The sequence below is a fragment of the Sporothrix brasiliensis genome (genome assembly GCF_000820605.1).
Source record: "Sporothrix brasiliensis 5110 chromosome Unknown Cont17, whole genome shotgun sequence".
Taxonomy (NCBI): domain Eukaryota; kingdom Fungi; phylum Ascomycota; class Sordariomycetes; order Ophiostomatales; family Ophiostomataceae; genus Sporothrix; species Sporothrix brasiliensis.
This window is the reverse complement of record NW_024467136.1, coordinates 1,502,196-1,529,240: the sequence shown is the minus strand read 5'-3', so window position 1 is coordinate 1,529,240 and position 27,045 is coordinate 1,502,196. Positions and strand designations below refer to the sequence as shown.

The following is a 27,045-nucleotide window of genomic DNA, read 5'->3' as shown; positions in this document are numbered from 1 at the left end:
GACCCCTGAGGAGCCCTACAAATTTGCGGGGCCACCTGAGGATAGACACCAAAATGTCTAAAGCCGAATCCTCCTTGCGAATAGCCGATGCCTGGGGGAACTGCACCTGCACCGCAGCACCTCCAAACACAGCCCCGTGCCGCCACCGACTTGCCAAACGACACACAATCCACTCACGCAATGGACAGCCGATCTCCACCGTCGTCGGCCTCGGGCTCTGGCTCGGCCAAGACTACGGCAACCATCCGAGCCGCCGCCACAAGCACTTCAACAACATCAAGAGCAACTGCGGCAATCACAACGTCCAGTCCTCTCAAAGACAAGCACCGTGTCTCCCGTGCTTGTATATCGTGTCGCCAGCGCAAGACTCGATGTGACCTCTATTCGCACGGCACGCCAGGCCAACCACCATGTACGCGCTGTTTCCAGGAGCGTCTGGAGTGCACGCTGGCGACGTCCCGACGTGGCGGACGCCGGCCGAGGCGGACCGATGTCCACCAAAATCAGGGGCGAGCTCACGCTCCGCCTCAGCTTCAGTCTCATGGACCCGGCTTACCGCCGTCCAGTCCCCATTCCGGTACACACGCATCGACGCGTCGGGCGACGGTGCACATGACGGGTGCCGACATTGACGGCGACTTTGCGGCACGCGACCTGCTGAACCCATCCGACGCCTTGAATTTGCTGGCCCAAGTGGCCGACCTCGACGGCGTTCACGACGAACAGGACCAGAGCCATGGTCGCGCGTACAATGCAGGTGATGGGCACGACGGTATACAGCCAGGGACACCGGCACAGCCCCGCCGACATCCTCACCCCAATAATTCCAGCCAAAACACCAACCACAGCCACAATCCCAATACGTCCTTCTACTACCCGCCCATCTCGGACGGCCGCCTGAGCCTCGCCGATGCATCCTACCTTCTGCAGCACTACCACGAACACTACCACCCCTTCTTCCCGGTTGCCGACAAGCACGTATTTGACGGCCGTAGCATTGCGAGTCTCGTCCAGGCAGAGCCGCACCTGTTGACGAGCATCTTTACCGTCGCCTCCAAAGACGACCCAGCGTGGCACGGTGTGCACGAGGCCTGTGCCAGTCATATGGACAATCTAGTGTCCCGGTTGATCAGTCGCGGTTCGTCGTCGGTTGGGGCTGTGGAGGCCTTGTTGATCTTGGCGGAATGGGCGCCCCAGCTGCCACAGCCGACACCACAACCTCAATCGCAGTCACAAGGACAATCACAGAACAGGGTCCCGCCCGACGCAGCGCCGGCGCTTATCGGCCGCGGAGAAGAAGACCAGGGCGCCTGGATGCAGATCGGTGTCGCCATCCGGCTGGCCTACTTGCAGGGCCTCGAGCAGACGGGTCTGGTCCTCGGCAGCAACAACAAACCCACCGACTTTGAACGCAAGCGTGTGGCCTGGGCTGCCTGCTACATGAGCGACCGCGAGGTATCGATTCGCCTGGGCAAAGGCTTCTGGTCGCGCGGACCGGGACCGTCGACCGTGTTGAGCGCGGGCGATTTTCCGACGCTGCGTGCACAACAAGCCGGTGCGGGCGACCTGGCTCAGCTGTTCCAGGCTCGCCTGGAGATGACCCAGCTGTTTAGCAACGCACACGATATTCTCTACTCGTCGACGACACATCGTGAACAGTTGTTTGTTGGCGGGGAGTACGTCAGGTACATTGTGAGTACAGGCTCTTTGTAAACCAGATGTCCGTTCCACGTCTATCGATGCTAACAACACACGAAGGATGACTTCACTGCCGTTCTTCGCAAATGGAAACTGGTCTGGGGCGGTCTGAGTTGTATGGCAGTCTTCTTCCACGTTCTTATTTGTATAGATCTCCACTAACAGCACAGTGACACCCTCTGTCAAAGCGGCCCTCATTCTGTCCTACGAATTCCTTCGCCTCTACATCAACGCGTTTGCTTTCCAAGCCACCATCAGCCGTGCCATTACACGCGCCCGCCAGTCGCCGCCGGCCTCTCGGACGGCCGTGCGCCCCCTGTTTACCGATCTCGCCAGCATCCCCGACGCCCGCTTCATCTACGAGTCCATCGATGCCGCCAACACCCTGTTGAGCACCTTGAACGACTTCGTCGACCCAACCTCCGCCCTCCGCTACATGCCCCTCAAGTATTATCTGTACGTCATTTACGCTGCCGTGTTCCTGTTCAAAGCCAGGGTGGCCGGTGCCTTGGCCGGCGACGCCGGCATCAGTGCCCGCCGCACCATCAATATCACCATTGATCGGCTGCAAAAGTCGTCCGTCCATCCACACGGCCTGGGCCAGCGGTATGCGCGTTCACTGTACCTGCTTTGGCGCAAGTCGGTCGACCGAGCAGCCGCTCAAAAGACCAAGAAGACGGAGAAAGCGGCTGAAAAGACGGCTGCTCCTGCTGGCACCGCCGTCAACACGCCTGTCGGACACGACCATCACAGCGATCGAAACAGCAGCGGGCCGCAGTCTCCGGTTCCGTCCTCCACTCCCAACGACGCCATTGCCAACGGCATCCACAGCAACATCACCAGTATGGACGTCAGCAGCATACCAACCGGGACGACCATGGCTGTTGACACGGAAATAGTGGCGAACGGCGTAAACGATACCAACGCAAATGCAGGCGTTCCTCCCGACTATGGCCGCCCTCCACCGGCCGAACTGCTCGACCCGCTCAAGGGCTTCTCGTGGCGCGACCTCGACGGCCTGGGCCAGTTTATTGGAAAGGACATGACCTTTCTCGACATTACCTTGGCGACACCCATGTCGGACTCTGACCACGGCGCCGCGGCAGTGGATACAGTGACGGATGCCTGGCAGGACATATTGTGGTCGGGCAACGACGTCATCTTTTAATGTTGGTAGTACAGTCATCACGGCACGTGAAGGAATGAGAAAGCAGTGTTTCAAAATAACGACATGTGTTGAGATACTCACCGTACGGAACGCATACCTACCCGCATTCCCATCACCTACCAGCCGCTTAGAACGAAAAGTCGGCAATATTGATGTTGTACGAATACCGCACACCATACGCCCGGCGCGGGTTCAGCTTGTAGTAGTAGTCGACGTCGAACCGGACGCAAAACCGCCCCGCCCGGTTGATGGCCAGGCTCCAAAACTCGAGCTCAAACTGCCGGCTGCCATCCACGCCCATGCGCAGCAGCCGGGACGATGTTCGCTCGGGAGCAATCAGGCGCGGCGCCGGGTCCGCGTCGGCATAGGGTGTGATGGCGGCGTCGGCATTGTACAGCGTCGCCTTGGCGGTGACCATGTCGGCCTTGACGTGGGCCGGGAAGGTGATGCGAAGTTTGAAGCAGTGTTCGAAGCGGACGCCCTTTTTGCCCTCCATGGGGTGCTGCGCAAACGAGATGCCGCCGGTGGGCGTGATGCGGCTTGGTGCGACCATTTTATTTTATTTTATTGTACTTTGTTTTAAGAGAAGCTGGCTCGCACCGATGTAGGCAAAGGAGGCGAGGAAGTAAAACGATCATTACAAAGACAAAAACGCGATCGTGCGTGGCTTATTTGTATGTCTCTACACTTTGCGAATGACAGCCACAAACGTGACGCATTCTTTTCATACCATGTTCAGTACCAAACAAGTGAACAACCAATGATGCGTCACAATAAACACCAAGAGCTTGACGTGAGTAGTTGTGACGAGATAAAGGCAAGTAAATGTTATCCGGTCTGCATTTTTTTTTAAAAAAAAAGAAACAGAAGATCAGAGAAATATTGTCATGAAAATACCAAACTATTATGCGAAAAATGTATAGATCGCAGATGTCTAACGTCCAAGATGTCCTGGCAGGGCTTTAATATAATTATATATTTACGATGCACTAACTGAACTAGTTCCCTCGAGATACATCAGCCGACATACCACGGCCAACAGACGAGCAAACAGTCTCTCCCACCACCAATCAAAATAGTGACGAGTTGGCCGCCGAACAGCTGACGGCGGGGTATCAAAACACGCAACCCACTCAAAAGTGCAGTTTTGTTCCCTTTCATGGCCAGAAGGCATACCATGCAAGGCGTACCACGGCCAACAAAGAACGTGCCTAACGCAACGCAGCGGCGACGGTAAAGTGCACGGACAAGGGACTGTCATAGGTTGGATCCTGACAAGCTCACACACCTAGCAGCTGCTGTGCAACACAAGTTTCGGGCGCAGCTCGCAAACGAGGCCACAACGTTTGCTCCATTGGTCGACGGCTGCTTCTGTCACGTTGGTGACTGCGTCTTCTGGCTCTGCCTATTGTCTCATTCGTTCACTTCCATTGTCTCCTTTGCTCACTGGTCCGTTGTAGAGATAAAAGACGAACGGCAGCCACCCCCGCCCATCCGGCTTTGCCTGTTGTCTTTTGTCTTTCGCCTTTCATCGTCTGTCTTTTACTCCTTTCATTTCGTATCGATGATCATCGATTGCATCGTCGATAAAGCAAGCAAAATACCAACACAATCCAAAAGAACAAACCAATTCAAACTCGGACGAAAACACTCGACAGAACACCTACCGAAGAACACCTTATGTCGGGCCGTGGACAAGGATATCGAGGCAGCCGTGGAGGAGGCGGCCGCGGCGGTGGCGAGAGCCTTGCATACCGACCGCGCGGTGGGCATGGTGGATATGGGGACGGCCGGGGTGGAGGTGGAGGACGCGGTGGTAGGGGCGACTTTCGAGGCGGCCGTGGCGGAGGCGGCGGAGGAGGCAGCAGAGGCGGTGGCCCTGTCAGTGTCGTGACAGGCGCCCCGGCGCCTGATGCTGCCGTCACCAATTTGGAGAACGCCATTGTCAAGGCCAAGCCGGCGAGCGGCGGCAAACTCGATGCGTCCCGCCCCTTTCCGATGCGGCCTGGCTACGGCACCAAGGGTCACCCCGTGACACTGTGGGCCAACTACGTCGTGTTGACGGCAGCGGCCAAGCCCGAGCTTGTGCTGTACCGCTACGACGTGTCGGTGACGCCGGCTGTGACGGGTAAGAAGCGGGCCCAGGTGCTGCGCATCTTCCTGGAGGACACGCCGGAACTGGCCGGCCACAGGGGTGACGTGGTAATGGATTTCAAGTCGACACTCGTCTCGCGCGTGCGTCTTCCGATGGACGAGACCGATTCGCTCACAAGCACCATCGCCTACCGTCTCGAGGGCGAGGACGCCATCGAAGACGACGGCGGGTCTGGGCTGCCGGCGACGCGCAGGGAGTTTGTCGTGCAGCTCCGGTACACAAATGCCCTGCCCGTGGCCGACTTGCTGGCCCACCTGTCGTCCACGTCGTCCTCGACTGCCGCGGCCACCGACGCCACGACGGCCTACACAGATGCGCTGCCCACGCTGCAGGCGCTCAACATCTTCTTCCACCACCATGCCAAGACGTCGCGCGATCTGGTGGCGGTCGGCGCTGCCAAGACGTTTTCCGTGCAGTCGGACAGCAACGCATGGGATCTCGGCAGCGGGCTGACGGCACTGCGCGGCGTCTTTGCCAGCGTGCGCATGGCCACGGCCCGGCTGCTGGTCAATGTCAACGTCACCAACGGCGCATTCTACCAGGCCGGCCCACTCGACCAGCTGATCCTGGCGCGGACGGGCGGTGCGGGCGTGACTATGGGCACGGTGCGCCGCCTCGAGACCTTCCTCAAGCGACTGCGCGTGCGCACGACGCATCTCAGGGACAAGACGAACCGCAAGGGCGAGGTCATTCCGCGGATCAAGACCGTCTTTGGCCTGGCGACGACCAACGACGGCCATGGCCAAGAGCACCCGCCCAGAGTGGCTCGATTTGGTGCTGGGCCCAGGGACGTGCAGTTCTGGCTGGACGGACCGGTGGGTGGAAGTGGAAGTGGAAGCGAACCCAAGGCACAGGCACCGCCACAGAAGGGAAAAGGCATGGGCAAGGCCAAGGACAAGGGCAAGGCGTTGGGTGCGCCTCAGCCCGCCCCCCCTGCCACCGGAGGGCGCTACATTTCCGTGTATGACTTTTTCGTGCAAACATACAACCGCCACCTCGCCAGCCCTAGCCTGCCCGTGGTCAACGCCGGCACCCGCGAGCATCCCACCTACCTGCCGGCCGAAGTCTGTGTCGTACTGGCTGGCCAGCCGGCGCATGCCAAGCTCGACCCCAGCCAGACCCAGCAGCTGATCCGCTTTGCCGTCCGTCGGCCGCAGGAGAACCAAGCCTTTGTTGCGGGCGAAGGGCTGGTGATGGCCGGCCTCTCGTCGTCGACCAACGCGCGCCTCGGGCCGTTTGGTCTCGACGCGGCCGCACGCCTCATCACGGTCCCCGGCCGCGTTCTGGCCAGCCCGCGCGTCGGCTATGGCCAGAACAAGTTTGCCAGCGTCTTCAACGGCAGCTGGAACATGGTGCCCCGCGACGCCCAGCCGCTCAAGTTCTCGGCAGCTGGCTCCCTCCGAAATTGGTCGTGCCTCTACATCGAGCTGCCCGACGCCCACTCGCGTGCCCAGACGTTTGCACCGCCCGAATTGGCGCGCACGCTTGCCCAGTTCCACAAGGTCATACTGGATTCGGGCGTCACAGCCGCCCCACCGCTGGAGGCCAAAATGTTGAGGTTGCGTGGCGACGGCCTCGACGACCCCCAGTTGCCCGAGATGCTGTCCCGTGCCAGCGAGAAACTCCAGTTGCTGCTGGTCGTGCTGCCCGCCTCGCCCATCCCGCTGTACAACCGCATCAAGCAGCTCGGCGACGTCCGCTACGGCATCCACACCGTCTGCGTCGTCGGCAGCAAGCTGGCCAAGACCCAGGGCCAAGACCAGTACATGCGCAACGTCGCGCTCAAGTGCAACCTCAAGGCCGGCGGGCGCAACCAGGTGGTCGAGCCCACCCGCCTCGGGCTGCTCGCAGAAGGCAAGACCATGGTCGTCGGCATCGACGTCACGCACCCGTCGCCGGGCTCCTCGTCGCGCGCGCCCAGCGTCGCCGGCATGGTCGCCAATGCCGATGGCGGCGCGCTGGGGCAGTGGCCCGGCGTGCTGCGTGTGCAGACCGAGGCGCGGCAGGAGATGGTCGCCCACCTGCACGAGATGCTCGTGTCGCGGCTGCGGCTGTGGCAGACAAGGCAGAGGGCGCTGCCCCAGAACATCCTGATCTACCGCGACGGCGTCTCCGAGGGGCAGTATCCGCTCGTCGTCGCCGAGGAGCTGCCGCGCCTGCGTGCTGCGTGTCGCGACGTCTACCCCGCCGCCGACCAGGCCAAGGGTCTGCCCAAGATGACGCTGGTGGTCGTCGGCAAGCGCCACCACACGCGCTTCTATCCCACCACGGCCGCCGACGCCGACGACCGCACCGGCAACACCAAGCCCGGCACTATCGTTGACCGCGGCGTCACCGAGGCGCGGTCGTGGGACTTCTTCCTGCAGGCCCATGCCGCGCTCCAAGGCACGGTGCGGCCGGGCCACTACGTTGTCTTGCTCGACGAGATCTTCCGCCCCAGGTACGAGCCCACCGGCAAATCCGCACCTGCGCCCGCACCCGGTGCCGTGGGCGTCGCCGACCGCCTCGAGGACATCACCCAGAGCATGTGCTACGTCTTTGGCCGCGCCACCAAATCCGTCAGCCTCTGCACGCCCGCCTACTACGCCGACATTCTGTGCGAACGTGCCCGCTGCTACTTGTCGAGCGTCTTTGACGAGTCGACGGAGGCATCGACTGTGGCGTCTCAGGCTGGAGGAGGAGGAGGAGGAGGACTACCATTGGACCAGGACGTTCTGATCCACCCGAGACTGCGGGACAGTATGTTTTACATTTAGGGGAGGAGTGGCTAAAATACTGAAATATGATGGTAAAATGATAACGTGGAAATGGAAGAAAATTATGTTTATAAATTCGAATTATTTAAAACGAAAATACGCGAAACAGTGACCGAATGTATGGTAGGGTATCAAAATATGACGAGGCAAATTAATCTCCAGACCGAAAAAATTGAAAACGGGCTTAACCAGTTCCTCTCACGTTCCACTTTGTGCCTTCTCTGCTAGACGGTCAACCGTTCTGATCCATGTCATGTGCGCGTCCGTCGTGCTCTGCATTTATATTTATTAGCATAATTTTCGATACCAAACTACCAACGTCCGTATCCCCACTTGGATGCAGCCCACGACAGTCGAGAAAACTTGTTTCGTCTAGAGCCCTCCGAATCTCCGCACCAAATCCACTCGCTTGGAGAATATGGCAGATGGTGAGGTGGACTTGAAGAAACACCGGATTAGGCATCTCCACAGCTGTGTCGGAGCAAGTAAACTCGACGACTGCCATGCCACTTTTTGAGGAAACACCCAGGTTCTGGCCGGTGAAGTTGACAACCTCGTACCGGTTCTACCAACGATTAGCTTTAGACGATGTAATGACCGGCGCGTACAGAGCACACGGATCTTGACGTTTACTTTTTTGTCGGTCGTGTGCGTGTTGGGGGAGGAGTTAACATTTCATCTTGTCCCACATACCGTCGCTTTTGGTCGAGGCGAGAACCCAAGCCGATAGTTACCGAAATGGTCGTGCACGTCAAGGCTCAAGGTTATTGCGTTACCCCGTTGGTTGACGCTTCTAGCATCAATCAGGGCCTGGGTGTCCGAGAAGTAGCGGTGGATTGCAAACCAGATCACGGCCCTGTTCCGTATCTGCACCGCATCGGTGTCGTCGAACGACCCAAATGCGAATGGGATAATGTGTGCACAGTCTGTGTCCGCCCAAACTTCACCAGGGGGTGGCTGGACGACTCCATCAGCGGCCTTGTTAAAGTCCCAGATGCCTGTGTAGACGCACCGGTATCCGTCCCGACTCAGACAGTCGTTTCGAAGTCTCGTTTGGTCAGCTCGTGTCGACCATTTGCATTCAATGGAAGGCTTGACCATGTCGATGGCATAGGATGTGCCATCGCTCGACGGTGTTGCCAGTGGCACTGGGGCTTGCCCGCCCGCCAGTACAACTTGAGGGGAGTCCTTGTCAGTATGGATGTGAGAGTTTTGGATCCCGGGAAGGTGCAATTAAGCCAATGGCAACAACACGACAGCGAACATACACGGCTTCAAGACGGCGTCCAAAATGTGATTCGCCAGCTGGGCGAGTTGGCCGTTGCCTTCGGCAGCAAGGATGTCGACGGCCAAATTTAGCTTTCCATCACCAGATAGATCTTCGAGAAAACAAGAGAGGAGCTTCCATGTCCGGTAATAGTTCTCTTTCGCGTGATCCAGTTGCACAGACGCATCCAAAAGAAGCACGCTGGGGTCTGACAGTGTTGACTGGAGGGATGGCAACGCGGATGGATGCTCGGACAGCGGCGGTAATTGTCGTAGAGGATTCCAGGACATGGCATAAGCCGAGAAATAGTGAACGGCTGCCTCGCGGCCTGGATGTGAGTATAGCTGGAGCAAGGGCGAACAGCGGGCGATGATGCTGGAGGTGGTTGTTGCCGGTCAGACAAGTGTCGTAGTGTGATATGTCAAATATTCCATTGCTAAAATATGCCTAGGAGGATGTAAAAAAAAATCAGAAAGTCGAATGTTAAAGGCCGCCGCCAGGAGACGCCAGCAGCGATAATCTCGAGGAAGGTGCGACGCACCCGAGCACAAGGCTGTGTTGGGAAGGTGCGACCCACAAATCAATTTGAGACTATGACGTTGTCCGTAGACTATGGCCACCGCACCAAGTTGGTTACTACTTGTGTTTGTACGTGGGGCAGGGGTTTCGCTGTAGGTGACTCAGCAGGCGCGAATGACCACTCCCCAAAACACAACAACGCAACACACCTCAAAGCATCAACACATCTCAACACATCTCAACCCATCTCAACCCATCTCAACCCATCTCAACCCATCTCAACCCAATACCTATGTATTTGCACATGCAATTAGCGTACGCTCTGTTGGAGAAGGCACGCGTGCAGAGCGCGTACGATGGTGCATTTACTTGTCTATCGTCGTCAACAGGCGCTTGCTTCGATGTTGGTGCAGGCCTGCTATGCCACGCAGTTGTGACTACATTTATCACAAATGGCGATACTCTTACCTCGCACGTACATTTTATGACGGAGGAAACAAAACAGGCAGTGCAGCCATCACACGAAGACGGCGGCGAGCAGGCCCAGGTTGTCCGCAAGTACCATCAATGCCGGGTAAAGACCACGGAGAGCATGGTGGATACGTACGACGGTTTCAAAGCGGGCCTACGACAGTTGCGCAATCAGCAAGATTATGCCTGCGAACGAGCCTACGAAATCCGCGACCACCTTCAAACGTACTGGGAGCAGCAGGAAAGCGGCTCCTAAGGAACACTAGAAGCAGAAGACGTCTATATCGTCTGGTTCACAACATGTAGTTGCTGCGGTGTAAGATGAGGGGCGTCGGAGAGAGCTGAGGAGGGTGAGAGTTGGTACAGTTCGCCTTTTTTTTCCTTTATTTCTTTTTGTTTTTATTTGTAATTTGTTCTTGATTTTTGGTTCTTTCAACTTATGTCCCTCAATCCCTCACCCCATACCCCATTCTCTCTTGTACATTTTATTAGCAACGTCTGCAGTAGATTTTAGCCAGCATGCATTGAGTGGCGACCACTAAACGCGGAAATACGACGTAAATCAACTTTTCTTGAAATAGAATAAAGAAAACGGTGAACATAACGAAAGTCGTTAGCGAAACCGGTAGCAAAACTGGGCCAATTTTTCTACCCGTTTTGCTACTGGTAAGATCGGGATAGGTTTGGGTAGTGGGATCACACCCTGTCTTCATACATCACGGCCCCTTACGGGGTAGTAAACATCTACAACCGCGTCGTTAAATGCTCTCTCTCTCCCGCAACTACTGATCATTGACTTGGCTCCTAAACAGATAATCCGTGTAAGAATAACACCTGCTACCACTCATAATCCTTGTTAAGATGGAAAAGTTAGTCATTATCGACATCCTCCCAGTATGTCACTTATTGTCGTCTCCCTCCCAGGCGTATTATTTAGTCTGTCGTCTATTTACAGTACGGTTATAAGTCTTAATAAATTCGTTTATGGTTATAGATCCACCTTGTTAATATAAATTTAGGCTCGGGATATGCGCCTTGTGGATCCCGACTTGTAAAATGGTTACTAGTTTAAAAGTATACCGTCGACCAGAATGACGGCCCCGGATGCGGCAGTCTCCTACATATTATTCACTTCCGTTTACGATTTCTCGTTCTCTTGGTCACCTTAGTCGTGGTTATAATTAGAGACGGCTTCTCCATCTCCCTTCATTGCACTTCTTCCAACACCTCTGGTCCTCAAATGACCGTCGGAAACATGCATCACCGTTTCTGTCCTTGAGGATACACAATCTCCAGGCCGAATATCCCGCGGCGTTCCACCATTTAACCACTCGGCCACTACGATCTCCCTCAATACCCACCAACATCCGCAGGTTGAGGTGATCCGTGCACATAAAACTGTGCATGGCGGACCAATGGTCAATACGTGACATTCAATCAAAGCTTGCACCAGTCCAAGTACCACTCTCTCACCCGTATTATAACGTGTATCGTAATCCAACAACTTCCATGGCATGCAAGAGCTGAGCGAGCCAAGAGCCTGTTACTTCACGGTGGCTCTCTGCCGCTCAAGAGCGTGTTTGCTTGAACAAGTCGCCCATCCCGATTTCCTCAAACATCTTCAGCGCTATCGCATTTTTGCTCGTGAACTCGTTTTTCGTGGACTGTACATGCCGATGCGAAGAAATCGTTTCCTTGTCCTTGATCATCGCATCTTCAGCTTGGTGGTCTTCAGTCACTGTATTTTTTTCAATTTTGTCAGATTTTCTCGAGTCAGATTTCATATGGTAATGCCTTTTAAGGACACTGTCAATTCCAAACATACGCTGTTCGACAGTCTTTCTAGTCGAGGCAACAATGGTCGATTCAAAAATCTGTCTGTATTGTTCCTTGGTCGCCATATGTTCCAAGTGCAGGTCAATGGTGTCTTCCAGACGGTGGATCGCAAGGCGCTTTGCTTTACTGAGAGAGGGCAACATAGGCTTGTTCGCAAATGGATGATTGACCAGTTCGTTCAGATTGTCAATGACGTTAGCTTCAGCCTCCTCTCTGCCGATTGTTATTACCAGACATTCGCCTTTTCTCTTTCTCTCTTTCTCTTCTTGCTATTCGAATTTCTGATGGCGTCCAACAGGTTGTCAATTGCGTGGTAGAGGTTCTGGAACTCGATATTTCCCAATTAGCGGTTTCGTCAGCCATGATCACATGCAAGAGCTGCGACTGGGTGAGGTTGGATGTTGGACTGATTGTGGATGGTAGCTCGGTGAAACGAGGAGATGAATGTGTACACCGAGGGGTACTTGTTGCTAAAAACGGCGTCATTGGGCGCATCGTTCGGAGAAACAGCTACGTCGATGCGTGTCGCTTTGGTCAGGTAGTCTTCCGGCGGGCTGTCTAGCATATGCTCTAGCTTGGGGCCCGTCAGCCTGTGCGCAGCCTTGTACTCGCCGACGATGAAAGGTACTTTGACCTTGGTTTCCTTGTTGTGGTCGTACACGCAGATGCGGTCGGGGTTGCTGGCACCGCCCGTGCTCGATGCGAGTATGTTCTTGGAGGATCTCGATGTCTGCGTTGTCTTGTCTTGGTCTGTGAAATGGACATAATCGCGGGACTTAGTGTCAGGGCTTTCGGACGCAGCGTGAAGGTATTCATTCACAACCGTAGCGGCCGGCTTCTCGAGAGCAATGCGTAAAAAGGGGCGCAGCGTTGCCTCGTTCTTGGCCTTTGGGCTGAAGGCAGACAAAAAGCCAGAAACATCGTGGGGCGACGAAAAGCACGCATCCACGGGATTGAGGCGATCTTCCAGCTCCTGGAATTTCTGGTCATGCAGTGCTCCAAAGCTGGCCCAACGACGAAGATGCCGGGGACAAAACTTGCCGGCCACCGATGTAGTTCCCAGTGCGAGCTGTGACCGGTCCGTCTCAATCGTAAACTTGTCGTAGACGCGCTCGTTGACGAGATGAAGAAATTCGAGAAATTTAGTCTGAGCAACGTTCTTCTTTTGCTCGGCGATGGTTTTATCATTCTCAGCGATGGTGTTGACCTGGTCAGCGATGGTGTTGACCTGGTCAGCGATGGTGTTGCCTTGCTCAGCGATTATTTTCTTGAGTCTCGCGATGATCTCGTCTTTTGAGGTTGCCGACTCTCCCTCATCCACAACGAGTATGTCTTCGGGAGGAGAAGGCGTCGAAGGTCCCTTGTCCTTCTCCATTGTCGCGGCGCAGTAAGCTGGTAGGATGGGCGGGTTGGTGGTGTCAGACGTGCGAATCGCGAAGGGTATGGGCGTGGGCGTGGGTAGTGTTTACGTGGGTATGGAGTGGAGTCACGGGACATAGCATGTGACTAACACACGTGACACAAATTCAGGGGCTAAAAGTGTAATTACTCCGTGGGGTGAGTTTCTCATATTGGACGAGGCCCATACAATCAAGAAAACGAACACAACTGTCCTACTTGGCCGTGTCTCAGTTTCGCGACAATTTCGATACCTGCGTCAGGGACACCATTTGACAACACTTGGCAGGATGGTTTTGGCTTGGTGTCGCTGCTTCGTGGTTACCCATTTTCAACGCTCCCCTTGTTCGTCAACACATTCTCAGAAAAACCCAAAAATACACGGCATGTGAGAGTCCCAGAGGGTGATTTCCTCGATAGGTCGATTCAGTTCTTCAAGGTGGTTTTACTGCGCCGCCCGCAGTCGACCATCGACGACCTCCTCCCTCCCTTGACACGGCACGGGATAACATTTGCCCTGCCAGAAACGGATCTGGATTTATTAAACAAACTCTTCGAAGACTTCATGGATGCCGCCCCGCAGCTGGTAAAGAGCGAAAAGGACGGAAGGGATCAAAGAACAAACAAACATGGGAAGACGCAACTGCCGCACTTTCCTTATTGTTTCAATGCCAGCAGATAGCGTATCACCCCGCGTTGTCGAGCGTCCAGTGGCTCGAGGATGGGCTTCTCGACCCTGATGACCCCGATGACCCTGACCCTGACAACCTGTGCTGCGACAGGGGCGCCAGTACCAAAACAGAGTTGTTGTCACAGCTGGAAGAGGGCGAGGGCTGGCGGTCAGGTCGCGTGGAAGCCGTTTTGCGCACGGTTATGCAACATAGACAAGCCCGCCCCAGAGACGCCATTCTCGCCGTAGATGAGTACGTTCTGTTCCTTTCGATCCTGAAAGTCGCATTTCGAAGGTTGCATCCAGAAACAAAGGTCTTTAGCTACGATGGAAGCATCCCTGCCGACGTGCGTAGCTGCGTCCTCCAGGCGTTCCGGGAGACGACCGGGCCCAAAGTGATGCTTCTAAGCCGCGGTGCCGGGGGGGTGGGACTCAACATCCAATGTGCAAATGTGGTCATTCAATGCTGCCCATTCTGGAAGCAAACGTGGGAGGACCAGGTTATTGGCAGGGTGTACCGACCTGGCCAAAGCATGCCGGTATTTGTGTATGCGATTGTGGCTGAGGGTTGTAAGATTGAGGAGCACAAGGAAATGCGACGAGACGAAAAGCATGCAATTAATGAGAAAAATATTAGATGGCGTTACCTCAAAGTAGGGTGCTATGGTTCTAAAGCAAGGGGCAAGTATGATTTGTTATCGAAGTATCGAAAGCGAGGGAGAAGTACAGTGTGGTGAGTTTCATTTAAGACTTTTGGGGTCGGGGGGGAACGAGGCAAGGGCGCATCAGTTTAGTTTTGAAGTTTACGTTACCGTATTAGTTGACGTCGCCGAGGCGAGATAATCCATTCGGCTGCTTGATTGAAAATGAAAATTTATAACATTTAAAATGCAATGGACATGTCTGTAGAGTCGCAGATTTTCCGTCGTTGTACACTCAGGTGCTGTTCGCCCTATGCTTGGCGTCCACGTCCCCCGAAGTCCGAAAATGGCACTTGGACCAACGTCCCCCGATGCCGAAGACTCCATGCATAAATACAGTGCTCAGGCACATCTTTCTTCGTCTTTCTTTTTTCCTGGATTTAAATCGTACAAAGTCATTTACTGTTCATTCCTGCCATCTAAGTAAAAAGCAACTTTGCTCGCCGCGTCTCAAAATGTCCCCACCGCCTGTCCGCGTCGCCATCATCGGCCTCTCCCAATCAGCCACCACGTCATGGGCATCCGCTGCGCACCTCCCCAATCTCTTGACCGACGCCGGGCGTGAGCGGTTTGAAATTGTGGCGCTGTTGAACACGAGTGTCGCCAAGGCCGAGGCGGCCATCCAAGCCTACGGACTCGACCCGAAGACGACCAAGGCGTACGGCCACCCCGACGACCTGGCGGCCGACCCCGACGTCGACTTTGTGCTGTGCTCGACGCGCGTGGACACGCACTACGCTGCCATCTTGCCCAGCCTCCAGAGCGGCAAGGACGTGTATGTGGAGTGGCCCATTGCGTCGAACCTGGCGGACACGCAGGCGCTCGTGGCGGCGGCCCGGGCGAGCGGCGCCGGCACGGTTGTGGGCGTGCAGCGGCGGTATGCGCCGGTGGTCCTCAAGGTGCAGGAGCTGCTGGACGCCGGGGCGATTGGCAAGCTGCTGAACGTGCAGGTCAACGTGCACAACGGCTTTGTGAGCTCGGACGTGAAACCGGCCGGGCTCAAGTACTTTGCCGAGCGCGCCGTGGGCGGCAATCCCATTACGATTGTCATTGGACATTGTGAGCACAACATGGAATGGACTTGGACCTGTATTATCGAACGTGGCTAACCCTTCGCAGTGCTGGATGCCGTTGAAACAACTGTCGGCAACTTTATCCCGGGGACTTTGCACTCGCACACGCAGCTGCAGAAGCCAGACATGAAAATCATGGATCCAGCCACCAAGGAGATTATTGAGACCGTTCGCTCCGACGTTCCCGATCTCCTCTCTCTTCATGGTAAGCCACATTCCGCTGGAACCAGGACATACTCATCATCGCCGGCCATTGCTCACTCTCCCTCACAACACAGGCTTCGTCAAGTCGGCCCGCACCCACAACGAGCCGGCCACGCTCACCCTCCACTACGAGCGCGGCTACCAGTTCTCCGGCCAGCCGTCACTAGAATGGACGCTGACGGGCACCGAGGGCAAGGTCCGCCTTGTGGAAGCGGCCGGGACGTCCTTTGAGACGGATCCGGGCCCGAACGGCCTCGCCATTCAGCTCTGGACGTTTGACACGAACAAGGTCGAGGACGTGCCGTGGGGCTACAGCGACCTCCAGCTGCAGGTGAATCCGCGGGCGCGCACCACGCAGACGCTGCTGTACGCGTATGCCGACGCCAAGCGCGGCCTGACGAAAGACGACATCCGCAAGAGCCCGGCGTGGCCGACCCTGGAGAGTGGTGCGGCGCGTGCGGCCGAGATGGAGGAGTGGCTGCGCTCGTTCAAGGCGTGAGCAAGACTGCGACGACGTGTATGTAGCGAGCTTAGGTTGAAGCATCTGCCGGTGTGCTAAGCAGTGTCTGCGAGAACGTGCATCGCTGTGACGCAATGTAGAGCGGGCTGACGGAGAGAATGAGTCGTGTGAGCTCGGGGAGCCGTGGAAATTCGGTGGTGATCCACGGTTCCACCCCGTCGGCTACGCGCCGCTCTGCCTCTCCCAGCTTGAGGCCCGGATCCGACGGAGGCTGCAGTGCCTCCGCGTCCACGGCCCGCCTCCATTCTTCCTCGCTTGCTGCCTGCCAGAGCGCATCGCTGGACGGAAGCACCATGTGCTCGTACATGCCGTCGCCGCCCTCGGTGAAGAGCGGCTCAAAGTAGGCATGGTCGAGCGTCTCGGCGCCGTGGAGCAGCTCGTGGACAATGTAGACCAGAAAGAGCGTGCGGCGGAGCGACTCCTGCACGACCCACGTCTTCCAGTCGACAGCAGAGGGCGCGCCGAGAAACGAGTGCGCAAAACGGCCGTCCGGGGCGGCGCCGGCCAGCTGCTGCAAAAGACGCCGTGTCGCCCGGACCAGGTACTCGTGGTGCAGCACGGCCGCGTTGAGCCGTGACGGGAAGCGGTTGGCTGCAATCAAGGCCTCGATGCCGTAGATGCAGAGGGCTTGCAGGACGACGCAGGTATGCTCGTAGTCGTGCAGAATGTTGGGCTGGGAGGCAGCGTTAGCAAGCATATTCTCAACGGAAACAACTAAACAACTAAACAACGACTTCGCCAGACGACGCACCAACTGCTTTATCAGCTTGTCCTGCTCGTGGGACATGATCTCGCAGACAAACTCCGTGCCCTCGCTCTCCATGTGCATCTTCATGCTGACACACGCAAACGCCACGGCCAGCGGCGTCGGCGGGCCTCTGCCGTCGGCACGGCGGCGGCACAGCGTCGGGTGGATAAACGGCGAGCAAAACGTCGGCTGCAGCATGCGCATCGGGTATTCCCCCACCAGCCGGGCCAGCTCGCCCAGGCTAAACATGCCGTGGTAGAGCCGCGGCCGTTTTCGCAGGCGCCCGTGGTCGCTCGGCGAGCGCTCAGCAGCGGCCGTTGCGGCCAGCGACCGGGCAATGAGATGGGCCAGGTGGTCGGCCGGCTGGAGGATCGACTTGGGCTGAAAGTGTAGCGAGAACGGCGCCGACAAGCTGTTGCTCTGTTCACTGCTGGTGTGTTCCCTCTGCTGTTCGGTCTGTCCTCCAGGGGTGGCTGTGGGAGTCTGGAGTGCGGTAGTTGTGTCAACGGCACAGTCTACGCCCTGTGGCTCGCCCGGGCCGTTGAAGAGATCCGCATCCTTCAGAAAAAGATCTCCACCGAGTCCAGAGAGGTCCAGCTCGTCCCATTCGCCATTTGGATTGATATCGAAGCCCGCGATAGTTCCAGACGGGAGTGTATCAGCATCAGTTAATTGGTGCGAGGGTATAAAGTCTGGTACTTCGTCTGCAGCGTCATATTGCTCATATTCGGGCAGGTATTCTCCAGGAACATCGGTCATCGCCGTCATAGAACCCTGCCCAATTCTGTACTGGCAGGCGACAGACCGAGAAAGACACCGGCTGCCTAAGAGAGCAGGCGTCAGTTGATGAAACGGGTGGACTGAGCGGAACAAACATACAAGATGGCTTTTCATAGTCGCATTTGAGCTTGGATGCCGTACATCTCGCGCACGCTCTCTTCTTGGGCGGCCGGATTTTGCCAATGGACTTTTGGCACCGCCGCCTGTGCCTGTCTCTGAGGTCTTCTATACGTCGGGATAGAATCAGTGGTTAGTGGCAACGACGAGCAAAATGAAACAACATGAGCGACAGTGGTCGGAAGAGCGAATAATGAAAATCGTACTGCGACTAAACTGTTTGCTGCAGAGAGGGCAGGCATGGAGCGTCTGAACAGTGTCCAGAGTGCCGACACCACCTCTGCCGCCAGCGAGTAGTGGTCCTGAAGCAATGCCCTCCATAAGTTTTGCTGTAGTGGTATTCGAAGGAGTCTCTGGAGTATGCCCCGTGACGTTGTCAGTTTGGAAGAAGTTTGGTTCGTGAAGGTCGAATGTGAATAGCGTACTCGATTTGTCATCAAAATGCCGTAATTACGAAGGTTGCTCCAAACCCCACACAATCCTTCAGCACAAGTACACCAGCCAATTCACCATCAAATTCGTCCCAGTACGGAGTATATCGTTTAATGCCCGGCTTGCTCGATCCAGCGTCACGAAGGCAGAATTACCTCAAATGTACCGCAAGGAAAACGTAAGTGATACGGAAAACTAAATCGGAAATTGCCATTTTGTTCGACTCACAAACGTGCTAGAACCTCCTTAGCATTTATGAGAACATGTACAATCACACGAATGCATTTCTCATTCTATTTTCTTTCCGTACTACCTACATAACTTCACCCCATAATGTAGCTGCTTTACGCTTCCACCATCGTCTTCCGTCTATTCCGCGTGGTCCGTCGACCGCGACACGTCCTCCCATTCCTTGAGCGACGCCTCGCGCTCGGCCCAGGTCTTGCGCGCCCGGTCGACGCAGTCGGCCCCCAGCACGAGGTTGACGGGCGCCTTGCGGCCGTGGGCGACGCCCGTGCGCGTCAGCACGTCGACGATGACGCGGGCCCCCTTGACCACGTCGCCAATCTGCTTGTTGTTGACCGCAGCCATGTCGCGGCGGGCGGCCGCCGCCGGCGTCCCGTCGTAGACGGCCAGGCGCGTCTTGGGCGTGATCAGGCGCGACACGCCGGAGCCGGCGCCCGTGTTCAAGAGCTCGGTGCGGAAGTAGCCCGGCTCGATGGTGGTGACGTCAATGTCCCAGGGCGCCAGCTCCTGCGCGATGGCCTCCATCAGCCGCGACACGGCGGCCTTTGTGGCGCTGTAGTGCGCGCCCGACGGCGCGGCCGTGTACGAGGCGAGGGACCCGAAGCTGGCGAGCGCCGTCTGGCGGCCGGCCTGGCTGGACGCCCGCAGCAGCGGGGCGGCCGCGCGCGCCGTGGCCGTCGTGCCCAGGACGTTGGTGGCGAAGATGGCGGCGACCTCGTCCTGCGTGATCTCCTCGACGGCGCCCTCGAGAACGTAGCCCGCGGCGTTGACCACGTGCGTGAGAGCGCCGTAGAGGTCGACGGCCGTTTGGAGGGCGGCCGCCACAACAGCGTCACCGGCGGACACGTCGAGGTCGACGACTGCGGCTCCGGCGGCCTTTAGCTCAGACAGCTTGCTGGCGTCGCGGGCGGAGGCGACCACGTGGTAGCCACGACCAAGCGCGTCGAGTGCAACGGCCTTGCCGAAGCCGGAGCTGGCGCCGGTGACGAAGAAGACGGGGGTGGACATGGTGGGAAAATGCTGCAAGCGAAGATAGAAGAGAGAATATTAACTTGATTGCGTTGAAGAGGATTGAGAATTGAAAGTTGAGTGTCTGTGGGAGAGTAAAAAGCAACAACTTCCCCAAGGACGAACAGCCCTTTTTATATTTCTCGTTGTCCGCATTGTCCGTCGCCAATGTCCAAGATGAATGTCCCACGAGGTAAAACCAGGCTGCGAACACACACCCACCGGCCCTTAAGTCCAATGGCCGACTTACTTCGCTAGCAGAAACGAGGACGACGGCTGTTAACGCCAGCGGCCGATGGCACCACCAAGTGGGTCCAAATCACTAACACCGACGGCCGATGAGCCAACGAGCAAGTTGGGTCAGCGTGTTGTCCGGTAAATCCCAGATGCTATCATTTACTTGGGAGACACTGACGTGCGGCTGAAAGGCAAGAAAGTGGTTGTAAGAATTATGAAAGTACAAGACGAGTTCCTGAATTCGTTCAAGACAGCTTAACATCCCTTTTCAGTACATACAGATCCAATAAAAAATCGAAGGCGTAATGACAAATTGGCCAGCAAATTAAAACGTCTCGGCATTAGTTATCTCTTTTGTCCCTTTCTTCCCCCCTCCCCTAATAGGCCACCAAAGTACTGAGGCCATCCATCTCGCGGTCAAAGCTTCTGTGCTGGGCAATGCTCACGAAAAAGGCCTTGGCAAAGTCCTTGGAGGGCGCCGGCGCGGTCACGACGCCGTAGCTCTGGGCCAGCTGGCCGCCCGCCTCGGCATCCGCCGTGGAAAACTGGATGCTGGGCACGCCGTGCAGCGCCTCCTGCAAGAGGGCGATGCCCTCGCCCGTGGCGCCAACGGTCTTGAGGTGCCCAAACGCCTCGCGCAGCCAGTGCAGCACGCGGCCCTTGACCTTGGGCTGGACCAGCGCCTCGATGGAGGCCTTGCCGCCGGGCACGAACACGGCGTCGACCATGGTCGAGCGGAAGCCCTCGACGTGGTGGTCGGGCGTGACGGAGGGGCTGCTGCGCAGGGAACTGCCGGCGCCGGCCCCGGTGATGACGCTGCGCTTCGTGCCAATGAGCAGCGGCACGCCCTGCTCGGCGGCCAGGCCCTTTTTGACGAGGTCGACGGCGGCCGCGTCGAAGCCGTCGCCGACCAGAATCGCCACGCGGCGGCCGGCCACGGTCGGCCGCTCCGGCAAAAAGTCAAACTGCGAGAGCCCCGGCGCGATCGTGCCGTCGTTGGTGCTGGCGCGCCCCTCCTCGTCTGCCGCCTCCTTGGCCTCGCCGCCGACCATGTCGCCGACGGCCTGGGCCAGCTGCGCGTCGATCTGGGCGAGCCGCTGCACGATGCGCGTGTACACGATGGGGTCGTCGCAGTGGTCCAGCTCAAACGCCAAGGCGCTGGTCAGGTGGCTCTTCTCGACGCGCGAGAGGCTGTTGTAGAAGAGCTGCGCCTGGCGCACGTGCTCGCGGAACTTGGGCGTCAGCGTGCGCGCCTTGATGCCGGCGGCCTTGGCGGCGTACTCGGCGTAGACGTTGGCGGCGGCGGCCTTGCCGTCGACGGACGCCGGCGGGTGCGCATGGTAGCGGTTGGGCCAGTAGTTGACGTTGCCCTGGGTGATGGCGTGGCGCAGCGCGCCGTCGCGGTTGAAGTTCATGACCGGGCACACGGGCCGGTTGATGGGCAGCTCCTCCCAGTTGATGCCGAGGCGGCTGATCTGGGTGTCAAAGTAGGAGAAGTTGCGGCCCTGCAGCAGCGGGTCGTCCGAGAAGCCGATGCCCGGCACCACGTGGCTCGTGCAAAAGGCCGCCTGCTCCGTCTGCGTGAAGAACTCGTCGACGTTGCGGTTCAGCTCAAACTCGGCAAAGTAGCGCACCGGCACCCGGTCCTCGGGCCAGACCTTGGTGGCGTCCAGAATGTCAAAGTCAAATGTGTGCTCGTCGGCCTCCGCGACCACCTGGACGCCAAACCGCCACTTGGGGAACACGCCGTTGGCAATGGCCTCCATGAGGTCCTTGCGGTGGAAGTCCGGGTCCTGGCCCGCCAGCTTGAGGGCCTCGTCCCACACGAGCGAGTGCACGCCCAGCACGGGCGTCGAGTGGAACTTGACAAAGCAGCGCTCGCCGGCGGCGTTGACCAGCGTAAACGTGTTGACGCCGAAGCCTTGCATCATGCGATAGGAGCGCGGGATCGCCCGGTCCGACATGGCCCACATGAACATGTGCGTCGCCTCCGGGTGCATAAACATAAAGTCCCAGAAGTTGTTGTGCGCCGTCTGGGCCTGCGGCACCTCGTTGTGCGGCTCCGGCTTGCCGGCGTGGATCACGTCCGGAAACTTGATGGCGTCCTGGATGAAGAAGACGGGGATGTTGTTGCCCACGAGGTCCCAGATGCCCTCGGGCGTGTAGAACTTGATGGCAAAGCCGCGCACGTCGCGCACCGTGTCGGCGCTGCCGCGGCTGCCCAGCACCGTCGAGAAGCGCACAAAAATCGGCGTCTCGCGCGTGGTGTCGGTGAGCACGGGCGCCGTGGTCAGGTCCTTGATGCCGGCATTGTCCAGCACGCGGAACGTGCCAAACGCGCCCGTGCCGCGCGCATGCACGACGCGCTCGGGGATGCGCTCGTGGTCGAAGCGGTGGATCTTCTCGCGCGCAAACGGGTCCTCGAGCAGGCTCGGCCCGCTGCGGCCGTTCTCGTTGTCAACAATGCGCAGCCAGCTATCGTTGTTGGCCTGGTGTACGCCGTAGTCCGAGGTCAGCGTGGCCGACTCGCTGATCTCATGCGTGTTTCTCGCCAGGTCGTCAAACTTGGCGTTGGCAGACGTCATAATGGGTTGTGGGTTGTGGGTGTTGGCTCTGGACAGGATACGATGGACAGGACACAAGATGCGCGGTGCTCATTGATTTCGTCTACGTTTGACGGGTAGGAGGACAACCCCTCCTCAAGTCTTATATCTCGAGCAGCATACGTGCATTTGTCGCCTCCCACAGTAGACGTGCACAATGCAATACCATTTCTACTCGTCAGTCACAATCCATCGTAGTTCTCAGGCTATCGTCGGCCGGCCGCCTATGACGTCGAACAAATTCAGATGCAACATTCTGGCATCCATGACCCGAAGGGATAGAGGGGGGGTACAAGAATAGCAAGGAAACTAGGGAGAGAACTGGTGCTTTTTGCTTCAAAAGTGCTTCAAAAGTGATCAACAGTAACGTCAACAGGTGTTACAGCTGGTGTTGCTCATCTCGATTTAGGGCCCTTTTGACCGTTGCACGGTTACAGCGCCGAGACGTCGATGACGAGTGGTGGTTCTAGCCTTTGTTGTATAACGGGCAACGGCTTTTTGTGGTTGAGATGTAAGTTGACGTTGAAACTAGCGGGACTGGCTACTGAGAACGGCACCGCTTTGGAATGGCTGCATTACGTCGAGTGGCGTCATGGATCCTAAACTCCGAATATATTTCATATGCTGTGGGGCGACCTCAACAACGACGTCGCGACCACACATCTACCGCGTAAACCATACCTTTATTGAAATACGAATTTGTTGAGATTAGCAGATCGTTTCACTAATTAAATCACAAAATAGTTTCATTGGGTGGTCAACTGATCCATTAAAGTAACACTCACAAACCGTTTTCTGTTGGAGGTTTGTCTTGCACCAGATATATTTCATTGATTTTATTATTATTATTAATATTACTATTTTCCCAAACTTTTCGGTATATAAATCTGTAGTATCCCACCACCTCACTAGGCATCACGTCATCGCTACCATATATGCCAAGGACACTTGCGGGACTTGCGCAGACAGCAGGTTGACGAGCGCGTCGTGATCGGTCCGCGTCGCGACTGTCTCCATTCCACGCACATACCGACTCTAGAAGTATTTCTTCGTGCAGAGCGGCGACCAGAAACGTACAAATCACAAAATAAATGAAATAAACGATTTGATGTCGACCGTCTGGGTCCGTTGCACGTATGTCGATCGTCACGTCATAGACCGTTTCACCGAACTGAGCCTTCCGTAGCTTTGCAGAGTCTATAAAAGATGCCGTTGCTCGTTGCTTCTCAGTTACGCTTGTCCTCGAGATCATTATTCCGACTTTTAATTCATTCAACTGATTCAGTCGTATTTCACACTATTTCAACTGTATCATCTTTCTATCAAGCAGAACATATCACCCATATCACAATCGGCATCATGACCTCCGCCCTTGACAAAGCCAAAGAGGTGGCACACAAGTTTTCCGTGCCGGACAACAATGACAACACCAACACGAACCCCAACCCCACCACGGACACGGACAACAACACAAAGTTCTCGTCCGACTACAAGATCAAGCAGCAGACGCAGCCGGCCCCGGGCCTGGAGCGCGACCTCAAGCCGCAGCCGGTCAAGACGCACCTGCCCTCGGAGGACGAGGGCTACCAGCTGTACCGCCCGGCCGGCAAGCTGCAGGGCAAACGCGCCCTGATCACGGGCGGCGACTCGGGCATTGGCCGGGCAGTGGCCATCCTGTTTGCCATGGAGGGTGCGCACGTGGCCATTGCGCACCTGCCGAGCGAGCTCGAGGATGCAGTGCACACCAAGGCGCAGGTGGAAAAGAACGGCGGGACGGCACACTTGATTTCGCGCGACTTGCGCACCCCCGGCGCGCCCAAGGCGGTGGTGGAGCAGGCCGTGAGCGCCATGGGAGGACAGGGCCTGGACGTGCTGGTGAACAACGCGGCGTACCAGCAGGAGCTGGGCGATATCGCCGACGTCTCGGAAGAGCAGTATGACCGCACGCTGGCGACCAACCTGACGGCACCCTTCTTCGTCACCAAGTACGCCTTGCCGCACCTCAAAAAGGGCAACAGCGGCCACGGCGGCACTGTCATCAACACGGTGTCGGTGGACGCCTACGTCGGCCCGCCGACGCACCTCGACTACGCGGTGTCCAAGGGCGGCCTGGTGACGTTTACGCGCACGCTGGCCAACCAGCAGGCCAAGAACGGCATCCGTGTCAACGACGTGGCGCCCGGCCCGATCTGGACGCCGCTGATCGTGTCGTCTCTCAGCAAGGAGTCGCAGAAGAGCATTCCGGACAGTACGCTCCTCAAGAGATGGGGCCAGCCGGTGGAGGTGGCGACAAGCTTTGTGTTTCTGGCGTCGCAGGACAGCAGCTACATGACGGGACAGATTCTACAACCAAACGGAGGGATGGCGACGATTTCGTGAGCCTGGTAGCTGGTAGACGTTCTTTGAAAAAATAATAAAAAATAAAAAGCAACAAGCAAGAAAATCACAAACAAAAGGAAAATATGATTGACACAACTTGTTACATGTCTTGGAAATAAATCAAAGCAAATACATAGCAAAGACACTAAACGGACGCTTCAAGCATTCTACATTTAATATTTTATTACATCAAAGTACCATTTCTCACGGCAGTCGGACTAACTCTTACCTTATAAGCACACATCGATCACAATCTTCCACGTACGGCCATAGATACAGGAGAATACGGGATCCCGTCCGCTCTCCCCTAGTCAAACCTGTAATCGGCGGATTAGTAGTTGGGTCGGTGACGACCAGCGAATACCCGCTGCTGTACGTTGATTTTTGGCATTGTGGAGGTTTTTTTTTGTTATTATAATTATAATAATAATAATTATTTTTTTGGTCCGTGTTGGGTCCGTGTTGGCTTCTCACTCACGTCTCATTAGCAAAGTTTTCACTCTTATAATCTAATTCTACTTTTCAACGTCTATATACAAAATATCCTCCTATAACCCTCGCCCACCCCTATGGGTAATCTGGGTCCGGCGACAGCTCAATGCCCCAGAATTTGTGCATTCGCTCTCGTATCAGCTCGTACGACGATCCAACGCGCACCGTCTTCATGTTGGCAAAGTCAATTATAGACGAGGCCCGGCCCTTGTACACGTGGTACCGCTGCAGGCCATAGTCGACGACAATGTCCGCTGCCTCCAGGATTTCCGGGTCCATGTCTTCGAGCCGGAACTTTTGGCCCGTGCCCGTGATGTTGGCGCTCGATCCCAGCAAGAGTACGCCGGCCGCGTCGCTGATGCGTCCCAGCTCCAGCAGCAGCGCACTCCCACCCAGATACATGGCCACCGTGCCGTCGGGCTTGGTGACGTTGGCCAGCGTGGCCTCTGACAAATGGGACAGCACGGGGTGGTCTCTGCGGAACGGCGCGACGACGCCAAACGACAGGTCCAGGTCCTGGTGCAAGACGCGGATCATCTCGTGCGTCTCGTCGGGCAAGACGTGCAGTTTGCGGTGCAGGCCAATCGTGCCCAGGATGCCCTGGGTGTGGTTCGGCGCGCGCTTCTTGGCGGCAAAGGACCGCTCAATGGCCTCCTTGGACGCCGAAATGAGTCCGTAGCCGACCTCCGTCGGCATCACCGCGAGGCCCCCGCCGTGTAAGACGTCGAAAATGCGCTGCGCATCGGCCTTGACGTCGGGACGGGCGCCGGGCGCGGGGATGGTCTTTTTAGCAATGTCGGCCATGGGGGCGGTATATGGCGGATGTGGTAGATGGCGCGGGAAATGGCAATATGAATGCGCGCAATGTTGACGACTCATGAAAGACGATGCACGTTGGCTAAGAAAATGGAAAAGAAACGGCGTACAGTTCCAGGGGACTCTATATAGTGCCAAGATAAGGTACCCGCTGACCGACCTACAAAAAAGCTTGTCGGCGGTACATGTCCGCGTAAACTCCATCTCCGACAAAACCCTGTCATCAAGGCGAAGCTGTGAGGCGGAGGCGGAGGCGCGACGAAAGATCGACATCGACGTAATACGCCGTATCCTTTGTGCGTGTTCCGCACCCCACATTTGATGACCTGCGCGTCCGCTGTACAATGACGACACAAAACCCGGATTGGGGTCATTAGAACGTATGACCTTTTTATAACAAAATAAAAACATAAATAAATAAGACACCAAGTCAATCTTTGCAAATTCACACGTTACACAGAAAGTCAAGACAACGTAAAGTTTTATTCGCTCTAAAAGAAAACACATTGCTACTTGTTGACCGTCGGGACGATCCGTCCAGCACCAAAAAGGTCCCTACATATAGCCATCGCATTGTGGCTAGCATTATCGATCGCTGCTGCCGGAAGCTATTTCCATGAGGAATCTATGGCACTCGCCCCTAGGATCACTGAGAAGACGGGTGCGGAGTCGGAGGCCGCGGGGGCGGCTTCTTGACGGACTTATCACCAGCCATTGTGTGTTTGTTGTGCCGGGGTTTAAACGTCAAAGT

At 56.7% G+C, this 27,045-nt stretch overlaps 9 protein-coding genes across 9 annotated transcripts; 3 read left to right on the top strand and 6 right to left on the bottom strand.

Annotated features, from left to right (window-relative positions):
• Nucleotides 1-180: 180 nt before the first annotated feature.
• Nucleotides 181-2,866, top strand: SPBR_02342 (uncharacterized protein; the record flags this gene model as incomplete). The annotated part of the gene is made up of 2 exons (XM_040760645.1): nucleotides 181-1,676; nucleotides 1,864-2,866. 2 exons carry the CDS (start codon nucleotides 181-183, stop codon nucleotides 2,864-2,866), a joined length of 2,499 nt encoding a protein of 832 aa, XP_040620448.1.
• A 127-nt stretch (nucleotides 2,867-2,993) lies between these two features.
• Nucleotides 2,994-3,419, bottom strand: SPBR_03337 (uncharacterized protein; the record flags this gene model as incomplete). The annotated part of the gene is made up of 1 exon (XM_040761639.1): nucleotides 2,994-3,419. The coding sequence occupies one exon, from the start codon at nucleotides 3,417-3,419 to the stop codon at nucleotides 2,994-2,996; it is 426 nt and encodes a 141-aa protein (XP_040620447.1).
• Nucleotides 3,420-4,546: 1,127 nt separating this feature from the next.
• On the top strand, nucleotides 4,547-7,777 carry SPBR_02259 (RNA interference and protein silencing protein (Qde2); the record flags this gene model as incomplete). Its single annotated transcript, XM_040760562.1, has 1 exon — nucleotides 4,547-7,777. The coding sequence occupies one exon, from the start codon at nucleotides 4,547-4,549 to the stop codon at nucleotides 7,775-7,777; it is 3,231 nt and encodes a 1,076-aa protein (XP_040620446.1).
• A 4,448-nt stretch (nucleotides 7,778-12,225) lies between these two features.
• SPBR_03036 (uncharacterized protein) lies at nucleotides 12,226-13,245 on the bottom strand (the record flags this gene model as incomplete). Its single annotated transcript, XM_040761339.1, has 1 exon — nucleotides 12,226-13,245. One exon carries the CDS (start codon nucleotides 13,243-13,245, stop codon nucleotides 12,226-12,228), a length of 1,020 nt encoding a protein of 339 aa, XP_040620445.1.
• A 2,834-nt stretch (nucleotides 13,246-16,079) lies between these two features.
• SPBR_02573 (uncharacterized protein) lies at nucleotides 16,080-17,943 on the bottom strand (the record flags this gene model as incomplete). Its single annotated transcript, XM_040760876.1, has 3 exons — nucleotides 16,080-16,394; nucleotides 16,528-17,109; nucleotides 17,188-17,943. The coding sequence occupies 3 exons, from the start codon at nucleotides 17,941-17,943 to the stop codon at nucleotides 16,080-16,082; spliced, it is 1,653 nt and encodes a 550-aa protein (XP_040620444.1).
• Nucleotides 17,944-18,882: 939 nt separating this feature from the next.
• SPBR_03124 (oxidoreductase, short chain dehydrogenase) lies at nucleotides 18,883-19,767 on the bottom strand (the record flags this gene model as incomplete). The annotated part of the gene is made up of 1 exon (XM_040761427.1): nucleotides 18,883-19,767. The coding sequence occupies one exon, from the start codon at nucleotides 19,765-19,767 to the stop codon at nucleotides 18,883-18,885; it is 885 nt and encodes a 294-aa protein (XP_040620443.1).
• A 614-nt stretch (nucleotides 19,768-20,381) lies between these two features.
• SPBR_02443 (catalase) lies at nucleotides 20,382-22,589 on the bottom strand (the record flags this gene model as incomplete). Its single annotated transcript, XM_040760746.1, has 1 exon — nucleotides 20,382-22,589. The coding sequence occupies one exon, from the start codon at nucleotides 22,587-22,589 to the stop codon at nucleotides 20,382-20,384; it is 2,208 nt and encodes a 735-aa protein (XP_040620442.1).
• Nucleotides 22,590-23,966: 1,377 nt separating this feature from the next.
• On the top strand, nucleotides 23,967-24,986 carry SPBR_03035 (oxidoreductase, short-chain dehydrogenase/reductase family; the record flags this gene model as incomplete). The annotated part of the gene is made up of 1 exon (XM_040761338.1): nucleotides 23,967-24,986. The coding sequence occupies one exon, from the start codon at nucleotides 23,967-23,969 to the stop codon at nucleotides 24,984-24,986; it is 1,020 nt and encodes a 339-aa protein (XP_040620441.1).
• Nucleotides 24,987-25,553: 567 nt separating this feature from the next.
• On the bottom strand, nucleotides 25,554-26,282 carry SPBR_03212 (uncharacterized protein; the record flags this gene model as incomplete). The annotated part of the gene is made up of 1 exon (XM_040761515.1): nucleotides 25,554-26,282. The coding sequence occupies one exon, from the start codon at nucleotides 26,280-26,282 to the stop codon at nucleotides 25,554-25,556; it is 729 nt and encodes a 242-aa protein (XP_040620440.1).
• Nucleotides 26,283-27,045: the final 763 nt, after the last annotated feature.